Below are 18,190 nucleotides of genomic sequence, written 5' to 3'. Positions count from 1 at the left end.
CGTGAAATTAAGCTAACGAAATCACTGGGCTTCAGTGCGCCCAATCAAGAGTGGTCACTAGCGTTAATCCCTGCTGATTTCATTAGCCGCAGACCCACTAAGCAACCACACACAGGTGTTATTTAGGGCGTGGCTAGCAGCGCAAGGGACCGGCCCGGATTTATAGAACCAGGGTCCGGCGCTACGGTCTACATTCCGCCTCGGCTGGACATCGGAGCGTGGTCTTTTCGGGCCTGGGCTCCGCGCCCCCGAGGACCAGAAGCCGGGCTGTCCAGCGGCGGCCAGTGCGGAGCACCCGGCGCGCCGAGACTAAGCGGCCGCCCGGCTCCCGGAGCGCTCGGGCCGCCGGGGGCGCGCCGAGGGCCCGGGCTCCCGGCCGCGGGGGCGGGGCCTGCGGCCGAGCGGCGCCCCCGACGCGCCGCGCCCTCCCCGCCCCCCGACTTCGCCGAGGCCCGGAAGGGACCGGCCGCGCTTCCGTCTCCGCCGGGGATGCACGGAGGGCGGAGCCGCAGCCCGAGGACGCGACGCGAGCCCAGTTCCGGCGAGGAGGCCGCGCCAGTGACAGCGATGGCGGCGGAGTCGGCGCTGCAAGTTGTGGAGAAGCTGCAGGCGCGCCTGGCCACGAACGCAGACCCGAAGAAGGTGAGCGAGCGGGCGGCCGGGCTGGCGCGGCGCGGGGCGGGCGTTGGGCGCGGCGCGGCCCGGTAACGGTCGCGGGCCCGGGCGCGGCCGCGGGGGGCTCGGACCCGCGGCGCCGTCCCCGCCGGGCTGCGGCCTGCGGCGGGCAACTTCGCGGCCGTCCGGCCGCTGCCCACGCGGTGGGGCCCGCAGGGCGGCCGGCCTCGACGGGCCCGGGCCTCCGGCTTGTGCCGGGCCCGGGCGCCCGCGGGCTGCGGCGGGGCCGGGGCGCGCTCCGCGCGGACGCCGCGTGCCGGCGGGGCTCGCCGAGTCCTCCCCGGGCGTCCCGGGCCAGCTGTTTTCCTGTCGGGAGGGCTCCCCGCCCGGAGTTAACTCCTGCCCGCTCAGCTACTCCCCCTGCGCGATCCGTCCCCTGATTTCTTCCCGTCTTTTTGATGTTTGTTGGGGAGAAGGGGGTAGCAGGGGAGTGGTTCTCTGCCTGCGCCTGATGGAACCTAGGCTCGGTGTGCGGTCCCTGCGTCCTTAAGACGTTTTTTAATTCTTTCCGCCTTGATAATTAGAACGTGGACTCTATTATTTTTGCTTTCTCAGTAAATCTCTTTCAAAGCAAAAATAAACCTCATGTCACCCTAACTAAAAACTTAGGTTGTAATTGTAAGAGGAGGGGAGAAACAGGGTTAGAAGTTGCCGCTAGATTTTCCTTTTCCTTCTGGCATTGCTGGAAAGGTAAGGGCTACCGTTTCTGGCAGCTGCGATTGATGGGCAACCATTTTTAATTGTGCTCGGCTAGTTTTGTTCCCCCTCCTTAACTGTTTCCATAAGTTAAATGCATGTTTTGGGGGGTTTTTTTTCCTCCGATTTTTCTTCCATTCAGCTTCTCAGTGTCTGGGAGAGGGTCCGGTGGATGTTAGTTGTTTTTTTTTTTTTTTTAATTGAAATACAGTGATAAAAACGCTCAAGGTGTTTGACATTTCTGTCAGCATTATAGCCGCTGTGTACAGTCCTTAAGAGTTGGATCTGTAAATCCCAGAGTGCCTTTTAAAGAGGAAATAATCCAGGGAGTCATTAGAGAGAAAATGGTGAGGAGATTTGAGTTCTAATTTATTTGCTAGCCATGGACATTGGGGGGGGTGGGGGGAGGGATGTTCCTTGCTAAGCCAGTTTCCTCACCTGCTTCTTCTAGGACAGCACCAAAAGGCGGAAGTGCTCAGTAGATGTTAATCTCCACTCTTTACAGTTTTTCTTGATGGGTCCCTTTCTCTTCACCTTGTTCTCGGTCTGTCATAGGTGAGGTTTTTTTCTTTCTAAAGGCTGTATCTCATTATCAGACGACTTGCTTCTCATGCACACCTAGCTCAAAGATCCACTTCTTCAGGACGACATTTGAGCTTTAAGTCTGTGAAAACTGAAATGCTCTCACTTGTTTTGTGTTATATTTTCTATCCTGGCTTCAGTACCTAGTGGACAGACATATTTACAAGTTTCTTTTTACAATAACCCTTTGTGGGCTTCTAATCAGTGGTCATTATTTCTGAGTACTAGCTTGTTTTCCCAGACACTGTAAGTTTGCTAGCGCCTTTAAAACCTTAAAACATTATGTAAATCCTCTTATCTCCCCAGTTTCGTCTTCCATCGGGTTTAGAAAGGGAAAAGCACCGTTTGGTATCTATAGCCATTTCCCCGCTAGAACTGGAATTTTGAAGTAGCTTTTCTAGTTGTTGATGTGCATGAGATTTCAAAGTAAAAAAAGGTTTGTTTGACTTCTCAACCTATTCCAACTAGGAGTGATTCTGAGTATCTGGGCACAGACAGTCACCCTAAACTTCTGACTTTGCATTATGAAGATCATTTTTGCAAAGGGCACAATAGTTGGCATTCACAAATGAGCTAATGCAGAGGGAAAACTGCAAGCTGGCACCCCGGCCTTCTCAACCTTCTGTTAACCCAGCAAGCTCCCACAGGTTGTTCTTGAAATTGCAAGATGATTATATAGCAGTATTGAAATTTGAAACTAAATCTTGATTTCAAACCATTATTAGCCAAAGGGTTGATCCTACACCTCTGTGGATGGATTTTCCAGCGTTAAACATAGAGATGTTTAACTATAACGCTGTTTTCACTTTAAGCCCATGTATAATCCAGCTTACTTGGGGGAAAATGTATCAGGCAAACCAGGGTCACTTGGTTCCTACTATTTAAGTGGAAACAGTTTTCATGGCTGGTCAAGTTACTTGTCACGTGTTATCGTTTGAACATGGAAATTACCAGGAACACAGTTTGAAGGCAAGTGGAGAACAAGGGGTCAACACTATGAACATCTTTAGCTCTCTGGGATGAAGTGGTGTGCAAAGGACAACTGAGATTCTTAAGCATGGACTGTGCAAATGTTTTCCGTTTCTCAATGACTTGTTATCACTTCTTGCAAACTACAACTGGTCCCTCAGTTTGCTAACAGCAAGTTTCCACCTACCTGAGGATGCCCAAAGAGCTTTACCTTTTTAATGCTTTGTTCTTCTTTGAACCTCATTGAGAATAGAGAGGCTCTGAAGCCATGTTTCTCTTGGCTTTGGCTAAATTGGTTTGAATATCTCCAGGGTTTTAGTTTTGTCTGCTTTTAAGTCGCCCCTTCTAACCCAAAATGAAGCAGAAAGACAGGATTTACACTTCGAGTTAGTGCTAGGCTTCAAGATGAACACCTTCAGTGACTTCTAGCCCTATTCTTATAGAGGTCCTGGTAGTGACCTTCTTTCCTCTGCAGACTCTAAACTATCTGACATTGTAACACTAAGGAGGGACTCTTCTGCTTGATGTCACGTGTGCTAAGAGGAACATTTTCTTTGCCTCTCTTCTAAGGACAGTGTTTTTGTTTGTTTTTTTTTTTTTAATGTGGCTTTGTAGTATTAAGTTGGCCAAAGGGGTTTTTCTGTAACATTTTACCAATCCAATGCCTGCTGTGTTAAACACACTTGACTGACTTGCTTGTTAGGCAAGTTACCTTAATCTCACTGAGCTCAATTTCAATATTTGTAAAATGTGGAATCTAAAATCCATTTAATAGAGTTGGTTAACGAGAATGAAATGAGCTAACAGGTGTAAGAACTTAATGTAGTAGCCAATGGACAATAAATAGTATTCAGTATATAAATGCCTTCCAGAGAATGGTGTTAGAGGAGACAGTCTGTTTTTGATCTTTTCAGATATTCTAAATTTTCTTTTTTAAGAAAAGGATTTGGCAGGAATCTTGGCACCCATCACTTGGGTGACAAGAAATACACATATGCTTTGTCCTGAGTTGGATGGTGGTGGTGATTGAATTGGAAGCAGAGCATAGTTTTCCACAGATACACTACTTGGCTTCTCAGTTGTTCCCAGTCAAACAAGATGATCACATGTGATCCAGTTGCTCTGCCTAGCGACTGTGTTCAGTAATTATTGAAGTAGAATGACCAGAAAAACATACTTGCTACTCCACCTAGTAGCAATATGGCATACTAATTATAGCCTGGGCTACACATGTAAAAAGAACAGATCCTGTTATCAGATATTTAAATATAAAGGCAGTCATAGTTAATTTTGAACAACCTGTACTCTTTTGGCACTCCTTGAATGTAAATTTATATATTCGTAAACCTTTCCTAGAGAATGGCATAGCAGTCATGACCTTGGGTAGAAGTGGAGCAAGTAGGAACTGGCTGAGAATATCTGGTAGAAGATTAAGGGTAGCTGTTTAACGAATGGTCAGTTGATGAATGAAATGATTAATAAGCGTTTATTGAGCTTGTATAGCATTCCAGGCCCTAGGGCTATAGACATGGTTTGAATCCTCACAACCTGTGAATAAGTAGAGACAGGATTCAGTTCTGTTTTGCAGATGAAGTAACTGAGGCTCAGAGAGGTTAGTGACTTGCACAAGATCACCCCACAAGAAAGTGGCAGGGGCACATTGAAGCCTGTCTGTGACTGAGACTCAATCTTAACAGCTCTGCTGTCCTGATTTTTATCAAGTTCAAGAGACTATACTATAGAAAGGAAATGTGGCCAAACCCAGATTGCTTCTCCAGTCTACCCAGACATTTTCGTTCACCATTTGCAATGCAGAGCTCCTATTCTAGCAACTTGAAATTGGTCTTGGCTTCCCACTTAACATCAAAAAGCAAACAAACAAAAACCCCAGTTCTGTTAAACACACTTTCTCTGGAAATGTGATTCCCTTTTCCTGTAGAGACCTCTTCTCCTTTTTACTTTCCTCCATGAGTAATCTCCTACATTCGGCACCTTTCTCAGAAATTCTAACTGGGGCAGAACGGTAGTTGTTGATGACTTATATTAGAACTGATAGGGCTTCCCTTGGTGTCGCATAGTGGTTGAAAGTACAGAATCTAAAGCCACAGACCTGAGTGAATCTTGCCCTACATGCATCCTAGGACAAGTAACTTAACTTTGCGTCTGTTTTCGCTCTTGTAAGTAGGATAATAACCATACTTAATACTGTATAAAACAGAGTAAGCACTTTGCCGTTAGATATTATTCTTTGATATTTGTTCAGGGAATGATTATGATTTTATAGAAATTAATGTGTATTTAATTTCTCTTTGCAGCTATTGAAATATTTGAAGAAACTCTCTGCCCTGCCCATTACCGTAGACATTCTTGCGGTAAGAGCTGTGTAATTTTAGATATTATACAACTGTATCCCATCCCCTTTGCAGTTGGAGAGATTATATAGTAAGGTTAAGACCATGGGCTCTAGAAGTGAAGGAAACCAGACACAAGGTCACATAGTGTGTGGTGGTGTTTATATGAAATGTCTAGAGTAGGCAAATCTACAGACAGAAAGTAGATTAGTGATTACCAGGGGTGGGAGGAACTGGGTTTCTTACTAGGGTGATGAAACTGTTCTAAAGTATTAATTCAAGGAGTTCCTTGGTGGGTCAGTGGTTAGAACTCTGTGCTTCCCCTGCCACGGGCCTGGGTTCAATCCCTGGTTTGGGGAATTAAGTTTCCACAAGTCGCACAGTGTGCCCCCAAAAAAGTATTAACTCAGACACCAGATGCAATACTCTTAGGTCTGGATCTGACACCTGCCATAATCACTCTTGTTATTATTTTTAAAGTTCTAGAAGTGTTTTATGTCTTATAAACCATGGGCTTTTTTTTTTTTTTTAACTGTATTTATTTTTGCTGTGCTGGGTCTTTAGTGCTGTGCGCAGGCTTTTTTAGTTGGCATGAGCAGGTTTCTCATCACAGTGGCTTTTCTTGTGGAGCGCAGACTCTAGGGCGAGTGGGCTTCAGGAGTTGTGACACATGGGCTGAGTCACCCCGAGGCATGTGGAATCTTTGAGACCAGGAATTGAACCTGTGTCCCCTGCACCAGCAGGCAGATTCTTAACCACTGGACTACCAGGGCAGTCCCTCCAGAAGTGTTTTAATTTAGTGTTTTCCTCTTCTGAATTTGGTATGCTTTGCTACTGTGTGTCATTAGAGGTTCGGCGCATTGACACAAACTAACTTTGTACTGAGACTTGTATGTTTTTGGAATGAAGTATTAGTTTGTTGGAATGTAGGAGGCTTTGTTTCTTTAGAAAATTATGAGCCTAGTTCCACAACCTTCTAAGGATTCCTTTGTCAACTTTGTAGGAGACTGGAGTTGGGAAAACGGTGAACAGCTTGCGAAAACATGAGCACGTCGGAAACTTTGCCAGGGACCTAGTGGCCCAGTGGAAGAAGCTGGTTCCTGTAGAACGGTAGGAAAAGTTCTTTTATTCCTTCTCTGCCTTCTTATTTAAAATGTTTATTCTGCCTCAATTATAAAGAATAAGTCACGATCATTAAAGAATATTATAAAATATTTAAAAAGTAGAAGAATACATTTCTCTTTTTGGTACTGCCTCTGGAGCTTCCTTGGTGACTCAAGACGGTAAAGGGTCTGCCTGCAATGTGGGAGAACCAGGTTCGATTCCTGGGTCGGGAAGATCCCCTGGAGAAGGAAATGGCAATCCACTCCAGCACTCTTGCCTGGAGAGTCCCATGGACGGAGGAGCCTGATAGGCTACAGCGCATGGGGTCGCAAAGAGTCGGACATGACTGAGCGACTTCACTTTCACGGCTTATGGGATCTCAGTTCCCTGACCAGGGATTGAACCTTGGGCCACAGTAGTGAAAGCCCAGAATCCTCACCACTAGGCCACCAGGGAACTCAAAAGAATAAAAATTTCTAAATTGTACCTTCCAGAGATCAGCATTATTGACATTTTGGAATGTTTCTTTCTAAGCTGGTCTTAAAAGTCATTTTTATACAGTTGTGAATAAACTGACGTAAATTACTGCCCCTTTTTAATGTAACAAATTCAGTATTTCCCTGTGTTGAAAAGCTTTTTAATTATTTTCACGTACACAAGATACTTGATCTTCTTTGTAGCCTGTATTCCATTTATGGAATATTTGAGTTTTCCCAGTTTTAAAACCTAGTTGAGTATCTTTGAGCAGAACCTTCTTCCCAAGCCCATGTTTCTAACTATGTAAACTCTTCATCTGTTTTGTGAGTTCAGGTTCTGTGACTTTGTCTTATGAACAAGGATTATCCTGAACTTTTTCTCTGTTTTTTCCTTTTGTTTTAGAACCACAGAGCCTGAGGAACAGAACTTTGAGAAGAGCAGTTCTCGGAAGCGCCCCAGGGATGCCCTGAGGGAGGAGGCAGAGATAGAGGGGGACTACCCGGAAAGCTGGAAAGCCTCCAGCAGCCAGTCGTATAGTCCTGATAATAGACAGAAAAAGCACAGAAAACTCCCAGAGCTCGAGCGGCCTCACAAAGTATCTCACAGTCATGGGAGGAGAGATGAAAGAAAGAGGTACCACAGAGCTTCTCCAGTTTACTCTTCAGACCATGAGTCTTCCGATTACGGCCATGTTCAGTCCCCTCCACCATCCGCCAGCCCTCATCACATGTCTTTGGACCATTACAGATCCCTGGAGGAGGACCATGAGCCCTTTGTTCCCCACCAGAAGCCTGGCAAAGGCCATGGTAACACCTTTCAGGACAGACTGGGGGTCAGTCAAGAACGACACGTGGGGGAAGCCCAGGGCAGAGAAAGCGCGAGTCAGAGCAAGGAGCACAGATCTTCCCATAAAGAAAGACGTCCGGCGGATGCCAAAGGAGACGAGAAGGCTTCTCTGAGCAAAGAAAAGTCACACAAGGTCGTCTCCAAAGAGGAAAACCGGAGGCCGACCTCTGGGGACAGCACAAAGGAGAAACTGCCCTCTGGTGTCAGGAAAGAGAAAGAGAAGGAGAAGGAGGGCAGCGCCAAGAAGAAGGTCTTACCCCCCTTGGAGGTGGCTTCAGACAACCACCTTAAAAAGCCAAAACCTAGAGACTCCGAGAAAACCAGATCAGACAAAAACAAGCAGAGTCTAGAAAACTCGGACGTGGGCAAGGGGGCAGGAGACCTGTTGCCCAAGGCAAAAGAGAAGGTTTCTAACAACCTGAAGACTCAAGAAGGGAAAGTCAAACCTTCGCATTCAGACAGAAAGTCGGTGGCTTCCTTCCCTAAAGGTGAGGAGGCAGATACGGATGATGAATTTGAGAAGCCCACCATGTCTTTTGAGTCATACCTCAGCTATGACCAGCCCCGGAAGAAAAAGAAAAAGGTTGTAAAAACTTCAACCACGACTCCCGGAGAAAAAGGACTTAAAAAAAATGATTCAAAAAGCACTAGTAAAAACTTGGACTCAGTTCAGAAATTACCTAAGGTGAATGAAAACAAGCCCGAGAAGCTTCTGCCAGTTGGAGCCGACTCAGCCAAGCTGAAAAAGGTAACCCCTGCGGCCCCTTCCACCCAGAGCACCTGGGCCTGCAACCCCACTGCTGATTTGCTTGGCTGGCTTTTCCGTGACTTGCTGAATTTCAGTCTGAAATAATTTCCTCCTGGCCTCTCTGGCCAACAGGGTCGGTAGAACCCAAGGAAAGTTTTTCTGAGGCATTGCGTCGTGCTGGGCCCATCTGTGTGTCTCCTGACTTAGGTGGCATCAGGCACGGCTGCTGCCTCTCCTCCTGCTGCCTGTGAAGTTACTGCCGCGTCGGCACCGCTGGGCATCGACTGTGGGAAGGAGCTGTGCTGGTAGGAAGGGTCTCTCCAGTCACTGGTCTCTTCTCTGCAGGTCCCCAGCGATGTGCTGCCAGTATTACCTGACCTCCCATTACCTGTGATCCAGGCCAATTACCGTCCACTTCCTTCCCCTGAATTGATGTCATCCTTCCAACCAAAGCGAAAAGGTAATTTGCTTGTCTCTCTCTTTTTTTTTTTTTTTTTTTAAGGAAAAAGTGATATTAAAAATTCATGATCTGACATCATGAATGGTGTGTTTTCTAAGAGCGCAGGTTCTAGAGTTTGATGGCTTAGGTTTGAATCCCAGCTCTGGCCTCTACTACAAGTTATATGATCTTGGGCAATAACTTAATTTTCTTGGGCTTCAGTTTCATACTCTGTAAATGGATGAAATAGTGGTGTCTGCCTATGAGGTGGATTGAAAGTGATAATGCTCGTAAAGCTCTGAGCTCTGGTATTTTACACAGAATAAGTGTTCATTAAATTTTAGCAGCTGCTATTACTAGCAGCCTTCTGTTCTGTACATTCCACAGGGGCTTAAAGAAAGGTCTAGGTTTTTTCTGGTTTGGGGTTTTTTTTTTTATTTTTTAAGGTTAGTTTTAATAGCAAAAGAATTAGACGCTACATAGGTGCTCCTTTGCAAGAGACTCACAGATGGATCATGGTTCATCCACACAATGGCATCCTATGCCACTTTTTTTAAGTGGAAAAATCTATGTATTGAGGTGATTTCTAAAATTCAGTAAATGACAAAATGATGGTATGTTATTGATTAAAAGGAATAAAATAAATACTAGCTCGTTTTTGCGTAGACTTTCTAGAAAGACAGAAGAAACCGGTGGCATTGGTCACCTCTGAGAAAGGGAAGTGGGAGGCTGAAGAATGGGGTAGAAGGAGAGTTTTCACTGAAGAGCCAGTGCCTTTAAAAAAAATTTTTTTTTAATCTTTTGACAGTGGCACATGGCATGTGAGGTCTTAGTTCCCCCACTAGGGATTGAACCTGCGCCCCCTGCATTGGCAGCTCAGAGTCTTAACCGCTGGGCTGCTAGGGAGGTCCAGCTTAGTGCCTTGTATGACTTACCTTCCTGTTTTTCTTGCCTTGCAGCACTCTCCTCACCCCAGGAAGAGGAAGAAGCTGGATTCACCGGAAGGAGAATGAATTCCAAGATGCAGGTCTATTCCGGTTCCAAGTGTGCCTATCTGCCCAAAATGATGACCTTGCACGAGCAGTGCATCCGGGTGCTTAAAAACAACATTGACTGTAAGTCACACGCTTCTCTGCTCCCTGGCGTGTTGTTCACCGGGTGGCCTGACCGCTACTCAGTCCCTTTTACCCTCGATCCTCTGCAGCGATCTTTGAAGTGGGAGGCGTCCCATATTCTGTCCTTGAACCTGTTCTGGAGAGGTGTACACCTGATCAGTTGTATCGAATAGAAGAGTACAATCACGTGAGTATCCTGCTTGGATGGCAAGCGGGCGGTTTGCTGGCTTGTGTCTGAAAAAATAGATGTGTCTCTGATTTGCCACAGTGATGGGCAGGCAGCAGTCAGAGCGCTGTTCCGGGTTTGCCTGTGGGCCTTTAAACAAGCAGAGTGTTAGCCCCTGCCCCTAGCATCTTACGTAGGCCTCTTAGGCCAGAATCAAGGTGGCATTAAAAGGTGGGAGCAGGGAGAGGCAGACCATTTCCCACACGTCCCTTGCATTTTCTTAGATTCAGAAGTCAAGGAAAATTCTAAAAGCACAGCCCGTGGGATCCAAGGCAGGGATTGAGCTTTGTTCACCAGACACCTGAGCATCAACACGGAAGATTGACTGAGTGTCTTCTAGAGGCAAACACATCTATCCCCCAGTCCTCCTAAGGCTGGAGACACTCATTTGATTGCGTGAGCTGTCCCTCTGTTTCAAAAGATCTGTGGCATCTCCCCCTTAGGCGGCCCCTGGCCATGGCGGTTTAGTGTGAATAGATTGGGGGAATGCTTGGACTGGACTTCACCTCAGCTCCTTCCTGCACAAGAAAATACTGATCTGAAGCTAATTTGGTGTTGTCTTCTCTCCTAGCCCTACAGCCCCCAGCAGCAGTTAGCAGTGCCTTGCACTTAATATTTTAATTCAGGGATTTGGTTTTTTCCTAGAACTATGGTGTTTTACTATACTACTACTGTTACTGTGCAGGCCAAAATACTGTTAGGAAACTGGCCACCATGGGTGATTAAAGATGGAAAAGAGGTATCTAAGAGTGCTTGCATGTAAATGACGTCCTGGTTCTGATTTTAGGTATTAATTGAAGAAACGGATCAATTATGGAAAGTTCACTGTCACCGAGACTTTAAGGATGAAAGGCCAGAAGAGTATGAGTCATGGCGGGAGATGTACCTGCGGCTTCAGGATGCGCGAGAGCAGCGGCTGCGAGTCCTCACAAAGAACATCCGGTCCGCACACGCCAATAAGCCCAAAGGTAAGACTGCAGGCCGGGTCTGGCAGAAGAGTGAGCCCTGTGCTCTGGTCATATCAGGGCTGTGGCGGGCTCAGCTAAGGTAGAACCTCTGGCCCCTAGCGCTCTCGCGTTTGCAGAAGCGGGCAGAGGGCAGGTGTTTGTTCTGCCACTACCCATGCTACCCTACAGAGAGGTTTCCAGGGTTGGTCGATTATCCACTACCTTTGGAGGCCCTTGAAAAGCCTTTGTCCCTTAAGAGCATAGATTATTAACAGCATCTCAGCTCAAGAAGGCAGGTGTTAACCTCCATTTATCTACAGGCCGACAAGCAAAAATGGCCTTTGTCAACTCTGTGGCCAAGCCACCTCGTGATGTTCGAAGGAGGCAGGAGAAATTTGGAACAGGAGGAGCAGCTGTGCCTGAAAAAATTAGGTAAGATCTCTGTTCCTCTGTGGTTCTGCCTGCTCAGGGAGAGAGCCCGAAGGCAGGTCCCAAGGCAGGAAGCAATTCATTTTGTCTGGTGGGGGTTGCAGCGTGAGGCCATAGGGGGTTCTGAAGGCTGACTTTGACCCACTGGGCCCTAGCTCCCTGAGCCGCAGCTTCCTTGGCTGCACTGTGGCCCGGATAATGACCCCTGCCCCTCAGAGAGGTCAGGATTACATGGAGAACAGGGCCTGCCTCTGGGACACATTCCCTAAGGCTTTCCCTTTCTCTGTTTAAACAGAAAATATATTACTGCAGTGACTATGTTATCTAAGTACGTTTGCATTTTCAAAATACAGATTTACACTGAAAGAGTGAAAAGTTAGTCAAGATTATCATTCATTCTGAAAGACTACCATGTCACTTCCAAGCCTTGAGCAAAATCTAGGTAGCAGGTCCACTGGTCAGAGCCATAGAACCGAGTCCGCAGCCCAGCCCGCTCCAGGCTGTTTGTGCCGAGGTTCGGTTTCTCCTGCTTTTGACTGTCAGCTTTGCTCTGTGCTCCAGGATCAAGCCAGCGCCGTACCCCACAGGAAGCAGCCGGGCTTCGTTCAGCAGTGGCAGCAGCAACAGCTTTACCGCCAGCCCCGAGGAGCCGGCCTACGACGGCCCGAGCACCAGTGGCGCCCACCCAGCCCCGGTGGTCAGCAGCACTGTTTCCTATGATCCTAGGAAACCGGCCGTGAAGAGTAAGTAACTTGGGGCTCGCTCAGATGTCTCAGGACTAGTTCACGCTAGTGTTTGTGCCCCTTTGACGTCATTAGCGCGGTGCCATCAGTGCCCCTGTGTGTTAGGTGGAGCGTATGTGGCGCCTTGCCCGTGGCTGGCCTAAGCGTCAGCGCCTCCTTCCTCTGCCTTGTTCATATGCGTGTTGTGTGTGTCGTGTAAGTTTTGAGCGTAGTGAATATTCATTGGTGCTCTGCTTGGGGTTTTTTTTTGTTTTTTTTTTTTTTTAGCCTAAATGTAAACGTGCTTCTCTAGGCAACAACATGGAGTTAACAGCTGAATGATTTTGTTGAAGTTTTATAACCTCAGCTTCCAAGTATTTGTTTTTTATATCTAGTTGGATCTAGTTCATGTCTTACTAACTTTGTTACCATAGACGATCCTAAGTATTCTACAGGGGTGTCCTGACTTAAGCATTATTCTGTATTGACTTCAGGGCCCGCAGGAGCGTGGGAGCTTTAGCTGGGCTCAGGCTAACCCGTTTAGAAGCAGGCTAGTCCTTCTTAGGTGGTATCTGCATTTAGCTCTGTTGCTGCATAGGACAGGTATGAGAGTGGGTGCTTTTTGCTGGTTTGGATGTTGGTGAAGCAGAGTTAAATTGTGGCTCAGAATGGCCTTTAGAGTCTGGCAGGGATTGAACCCCAGTTCTGCCACTTACCATACAGGGCCCAGCCGAGTCTCGGTGAGTTGTGAGACTCAGAGGGAGGGATTGTCGGGGCCCAGGCGGGGGCTCGGGAAGCATCGCTTCGGGCTGCCACTTGCATCCGTTCATCTGGCTGCGTAGAGTCAAGAGCAGCAGGCCTTGGGTTTGCCTGAACCACTGCTGTCTGGTGTCCAAACTGCCGTGGATCTGAAACAACCGCCTTGTCTCTCTCTTCACAGAAATTGCCCCAATGATGGCCAAGACGATTAAAGCTTTCAAGAACAGGTTCTCCCGACGATAAACCGAGGACTTACCTTGGAAATGAAATCTGGGGGGAGGAATACAGGATGGTGGGGGCTGGGGAATGGAACTTCCAGAGGAGACCAGAGCCTTTCACTCCGTGGAAGCTTTCAGTCCCCGAGTCCTGCGCCGTCAGCGGGCGTGCGCCCGAGCTGGTGTCCGCAGCCGCTGCCTCCTTGCCTGGCGAGTGCTTCAGAGTTCTGAAGATGTGAAGCTTCGCTCTCACCGAGGATTTTAAGGTCAATTGTACCTTTGTTATTAATTAGCTTCTTTGTAAACTATAAGATATAGTTTTAATTAATAAATATTGCCCCCAGATTGTATTTATATTACCTCCCCCCTGCCCCCAAGTTTTCTGTTCTGTTTTGGTCCTGTCCCACACACTTAGCCTTTTATTTTTAGGGTTCTTTGTTAGAAGCCTAGTGGAGGTCTTTCTCCTGTCCCAGTTCATCTCTCTTGAGCGGACTCTGGTCCAGAGAGAGGACTGGGTGTCCCCGGAGCCTGTGTGGGGCACACTGCGCTGCGAGCTGCCTGTGCTAGAAGGGGAGCCCTGGCCTGGAGACCGGTGTGTTCCGGGCGGCCCCCCTCCCTCTGGGAACCCGTCTCAGTGTCGCGCTGCGGTCCTGCACAGGTGCATCTCTTCCCTGCTCGTCACATAGTATTTATTAAGGGTCGTTCTGGAGTCTCCCCCACCATTCTTTTTGCCAGGTCCCGCTTCTTTTGAGGCTTAACTTGACACAGAACCCCAGTATTTTTACAGTTTCCAGTTTCTAATCCAGAAATTTAGGCTCCCTTTTTCTCCCTTATTTTTCCCTCTACCCACTGGCATGGGGCAAAACACAAACCCCTGGCAGGGCTTTTGTAGGCCCCCAAATACAACTTAAAAGAGTTTTTTAAAAACCAGCACTTTAATCTCTTACTCCCTGTGAATTGCTGAATGGTTTTAAAAAGTAATGCTATGTTGGAAATCGGTTTTGTTTTTGCCTTTCTTTAAGATCATGTGATTGAAAGAGCACAATTTGCTATGTTTTGTAGAGAACTTTGCAGCTTGAAACTCTCTCTACCTTTTGAGTCTTTAAGCCAGAATTTGGAGGAAAGGACCAGTTTAAGGAAAGGGTCTGAGCCCCAGGGGCATCCACAGGTTTGGAAGGGAGAATCTCACTTTGGAGTGAGACATAGGAGGAAAGATTAGAACTAGGAGGACAGGTCAGTGTTCTTGGCTGTTGAAGGGCAGTGGCCTAGTAGGAACCCCCTTGGTCATGACGCTGGTAGAAGTAGATACTATGAATCGGAGATGCCCGTCCTTTAGAAATCTGAGAAGCAGATTGAGGGTGTGGTTAGTGTGGCAGCCCATGGAGCTTGGCAGTTGCTAGTCCCTTTGACAAGGTCACTCAAAGCTCACAGTATGGAACCTACTGTTTTTAACCATCCTGTAGACCTCAGGCTAATTCTGAAGATTGCAGAGCAACACAGCAAGAAGTCTGTGCAGCGAACGCGGCATTGTTCAGTGTGCATTGCTGTGCACGGTGCCTGAGGGACGCTAGTATTGCTGTGTTTTAATTTGCTGTATTTTTGAACTGGGTAAAAGCATTCTTTCTCTTGATCATATGTATTACCATTCCACCAGTCCCCCGGGCCGCTCCCCAAATGTGATACTAGGAAGCCTCTTCTCTAAACCACACAAGCACCTGGGTCAGGCGCCAGACGTCTGTTGCCTGGGACAGCTTCCTCTCGGTGTCCATACCTTGAATTTGTCTCTTTACCTGTGTGTTGAAGTCTCTGCCACTGAAACGCGTTTTCCATATTTGATTCAGTTGTATGTGATTTAATTTCCTTCATTAGGAGTCTTTGAGCAGGGCGGGAATAAAAGACACACCCCACCATCACTCCCCATCTTTGGATCACCCATTTACCCAGAGCCAGATCTTCCTCCCGCCCCCTCTAAAAGTGTCTGCATCAGGGATATGACTTGGTGGGAACAGTGAGGGAAGAGGAGAAACCGAGTTTCCAAACGACCACCTCTCCTGGGTTGTTGAAATGGCTGCAGAACAGACACAGGTTGACGTTGAACCTTTGGTCTCATTTGTGAAAACTTGTGCAATTCCTTTTCTCTGTGCTACACTACACACAAATCACCAAATTGCAAATTATCCCATTGTGATCCTTGGTGTAATGAACAGTTTCTTTGGGGCTTTTTCTTTCTGGGAAGTGGGAGGGAAAGAAGCAAGGTATTATCTTGCTCTTCATTTGTATTTTGGTCCCAAAATGTAAATACAATTTTCTATGTTACTTTTTTGTGGTAACTACCAAGATGAATATTTTAATTAGATAAGTTATATGAAAAGAAAGGAAAATTCCATGTCTAAATAAAAACAACAACAACACAATATCCATATTCTGTTGTCTTTCTTCCGTTCTCCCTTATTGTGTCAGAATGGTAGTCGGTCACAATGTCTGGTTCCTGGGCTGGAGGCAGAGATCTTAATCCCTGGGCTGGGCCGTAAAGGATGTTGAATTTCTGTCTGTACTGTAGCACAGCTGTTCTGGGGAAGGGGGACTCCCAGCTGGGAGAACCCTATGAGCAAAGCAAGGCAACACAGATAAAATTGAGCACTTGGTTTAAAAGCTCTTGGCTGGGCTGGGTGACTTGCATATTCAGTAACACAGCGTGTTGTCCCCAGTCTGTTGCTGCGTAAGACAGACACTGCCCTGCCTTCATGCAGCAGCATCTAGTAGGGGAGACAGTAATGAAATAACAACACAAATAATTTGTTTTTCTTTTTTCTGGCCGCACCACATAGCTTGTAGGATCTCAGTTCCCTAGCCAGGGATTGAACCCAGCCCCTCAGCAGTTAAAAGTGCACAGAGTCCTAACCACTGGACTGCCAGGGAATTCCCAATTTTAACAATTTTTATTGTTTAAAATAAACAATTTTTTAATTAAAATTTAAACAATTTTTATTGTTTAAAGTACAGATTTCTGGGCCCCACTACAAAAAACTGAATTGGTCAGAAGTATGATGTGGAAAAAGGTACTTTTTCATAGGCCTCCCTCAATGAGTTGCATGAGCAGCCTGGTTTGGGAATGCCTAGTACAGTGGGACGGAGAAGGCAATGGCACTCCACTCCAGTACTCTTGCCTGGAAAATCCCATGGATGGACAAGCCTGGAAGGCTGCAGTCCATGGGGTCGCTGAGGGTCGGACACGAATGAGCGACTTCTCTTTCACTTTCATGCATTGGAAAAGGATATGGCAACCCACTCCAGTGTTCTTGCCTGGAGAATCCCAGGGACGGGGGAGCCTGGTGGGCTGCTGTCTATGGGGTTGCACAGAGTTGGACACACCGAAGCGACTTAGCAGCAGCAGCAGTACAGTGGGAGGATAATGCATGAACTTTGGAGTAAGTCAGATTCAGGTTTAAATCCTGGCTCCACCAGTCTAGCTTTGTGAAATCTCTCTGAGCCTCGGTTTCCTCATCTATGAAATGGGAATAATGACACCTCGCAGGAATTCTTACAAGGATTAAATGAGAGAAGTAGAGCTCAATAAATTTCAGTGTCCTTCATTCTCTCCAAAGGTAGAATGAAAGTCAAAGTTTTGTTTCCAATTGACAGGAATTAAAGCTTTAGGGTCACAAGCTAAGCACTATTCTGAGGTCAGTCAGTCCTTCCTGATAACTGAAATCTTAGGCCCTGCTGCCCCAGATGGATGAGTTCAATTTCTCTGTTCTAGACTCTTATCTCTTCCAGGTCCCTTAAACCATACCCCCCAACAACCACCAAAAAGGCAGCCACTACCTAATTTCTTATCTCAGGAATCCCAAATGGCAGGAATTTGGTGTAAGACAGAAGTGGTGGGAACAGAAGGAAAATGAGCTATTAACCCAGCTCCACTTGATTGTTTCCAGGTAGAAGGCAGGGTCCAGTGTTGCCACATTTTATGAGTTTTAAATGAAATCTAGATGTCTATGTAAAATTTCCCAGTTTCTAAAACCCTGTGTCACAACTATAGGCAGTACTTCAGAAAACCTATATATGAAGTGGATAATTCTCCAGAAATACAGCTTACCAAAACTGACCCCTATAGAATTGGCAAATCTAAACAGGCTAATTACCACAGAAGAAAGAGAGAAAGTGGTTGCAGTGGTTGCCCTATAAAAAAAGCTCCAGACCCAAGATGTCCTAGGGGAATTCTTTTCAGCCTTAAAGATCAGATAATACCCAGGCCACTTAAGCTACTGCAAAGCAAAGAAAGAGAAGAGCTTGGGGAACCTGGGGCTTGGCTATAGTACAGTAACAACTAAAACCCCAGTGACTCAAAACAGCTAAGCTTTGGGGGCTTCACTGGTGGTCTGGTGCTTAAGAATCCACCTTGCAATGCAGGGGACGCTGGTTTGATCCCTGGTCCAGGAACTAAGATCCCACATACCCTGGGGCAACAAAGCTCATGCACTGCAACTACTGAAGCTGTCGTACCACAACTAGAGAGTCCATGCACCACAATGAAAGCTCTCGCATGACACAATGAGGGTCCTATGTGCTGAAACAGATCTGAGGCAGAAAAATAAATATTAAAAAAAAAAAAGTTTGTTACTCAGTGTCCCTTAGGGAGGCCTTTCCAAGTAAGTGAGGAATACTGTACTGGAGCCTAAGCTGTGTCCAGAGGATACATCCATCATTTCCATCATATTTCACTGGCTACGCCAGAACTCAAGGGTACAGGGAAGTGCAATTCATCCATATACCTTGATGCAGAGGACTGGAAATATTTGCTCACTCCAAAGGCATTCATAGTAGCCTGGACTCGGGTAATCCACAAGCCCACCCAGCTTTGGGTCCTACACTTGTGAGCAGGCCAGGTAA

General features: G+C 46.8%; 1 protein-coding gene across 1 annotated transcript; it reads left to right on the top strand.

The window, feature by feature from the left end:
• Window positions 1-438: 438 nt before the first annotated feature.
• On the top strand, window positions 439-15,714 carry ELOA (elongin A). The gene is made up of 11 exons (XM_027965535.3): window positions 439-642; window positions 5,238-5,294; window positions 6,277-6,383; window positions 7,257-8,448; window positions 8,794-8,908; window positions 9,847-10,002; window positions 10,092-10,189; window positions 11,016-11,196; window positions 11,496-11,607; window positions 12,166-12,347; window positions 13,267-15,714. Exons 1-11 carry the CDS (start codon window positions 490-492, stop codon window positions 13,326-13,328), a joined length of 2,415 nt encoding a protein of 804 aa, XP_027821336.1. The 5' UTR covers window positions 439-489; the 3' UTR covers window positions 13,329-15,714.
• Window positions 15,715-18,190: the final 2,476 nt, after the last annotated feature.

The sequence above is a fragment of the Ovis aries genome, chromosome 2 (genome assembly GCF_016772045.2).
Source record: "Ovis aries strain OAR_USU_Benz2616 breed Rambouillet chromosome 2, ARS-UI_Ramb_v3.0, whole genome shotgun sequence".
NCBI classification, from domain to species: domain Eukaryota; kingdom Metazoa; phylum Chordata; class Mammalia; order Artiodactyla; family Bovidae; genus Ovis; species Ovis aries.
This window is presented reverse-complemented; position numbering and strand designations above follow the sequence as displayed.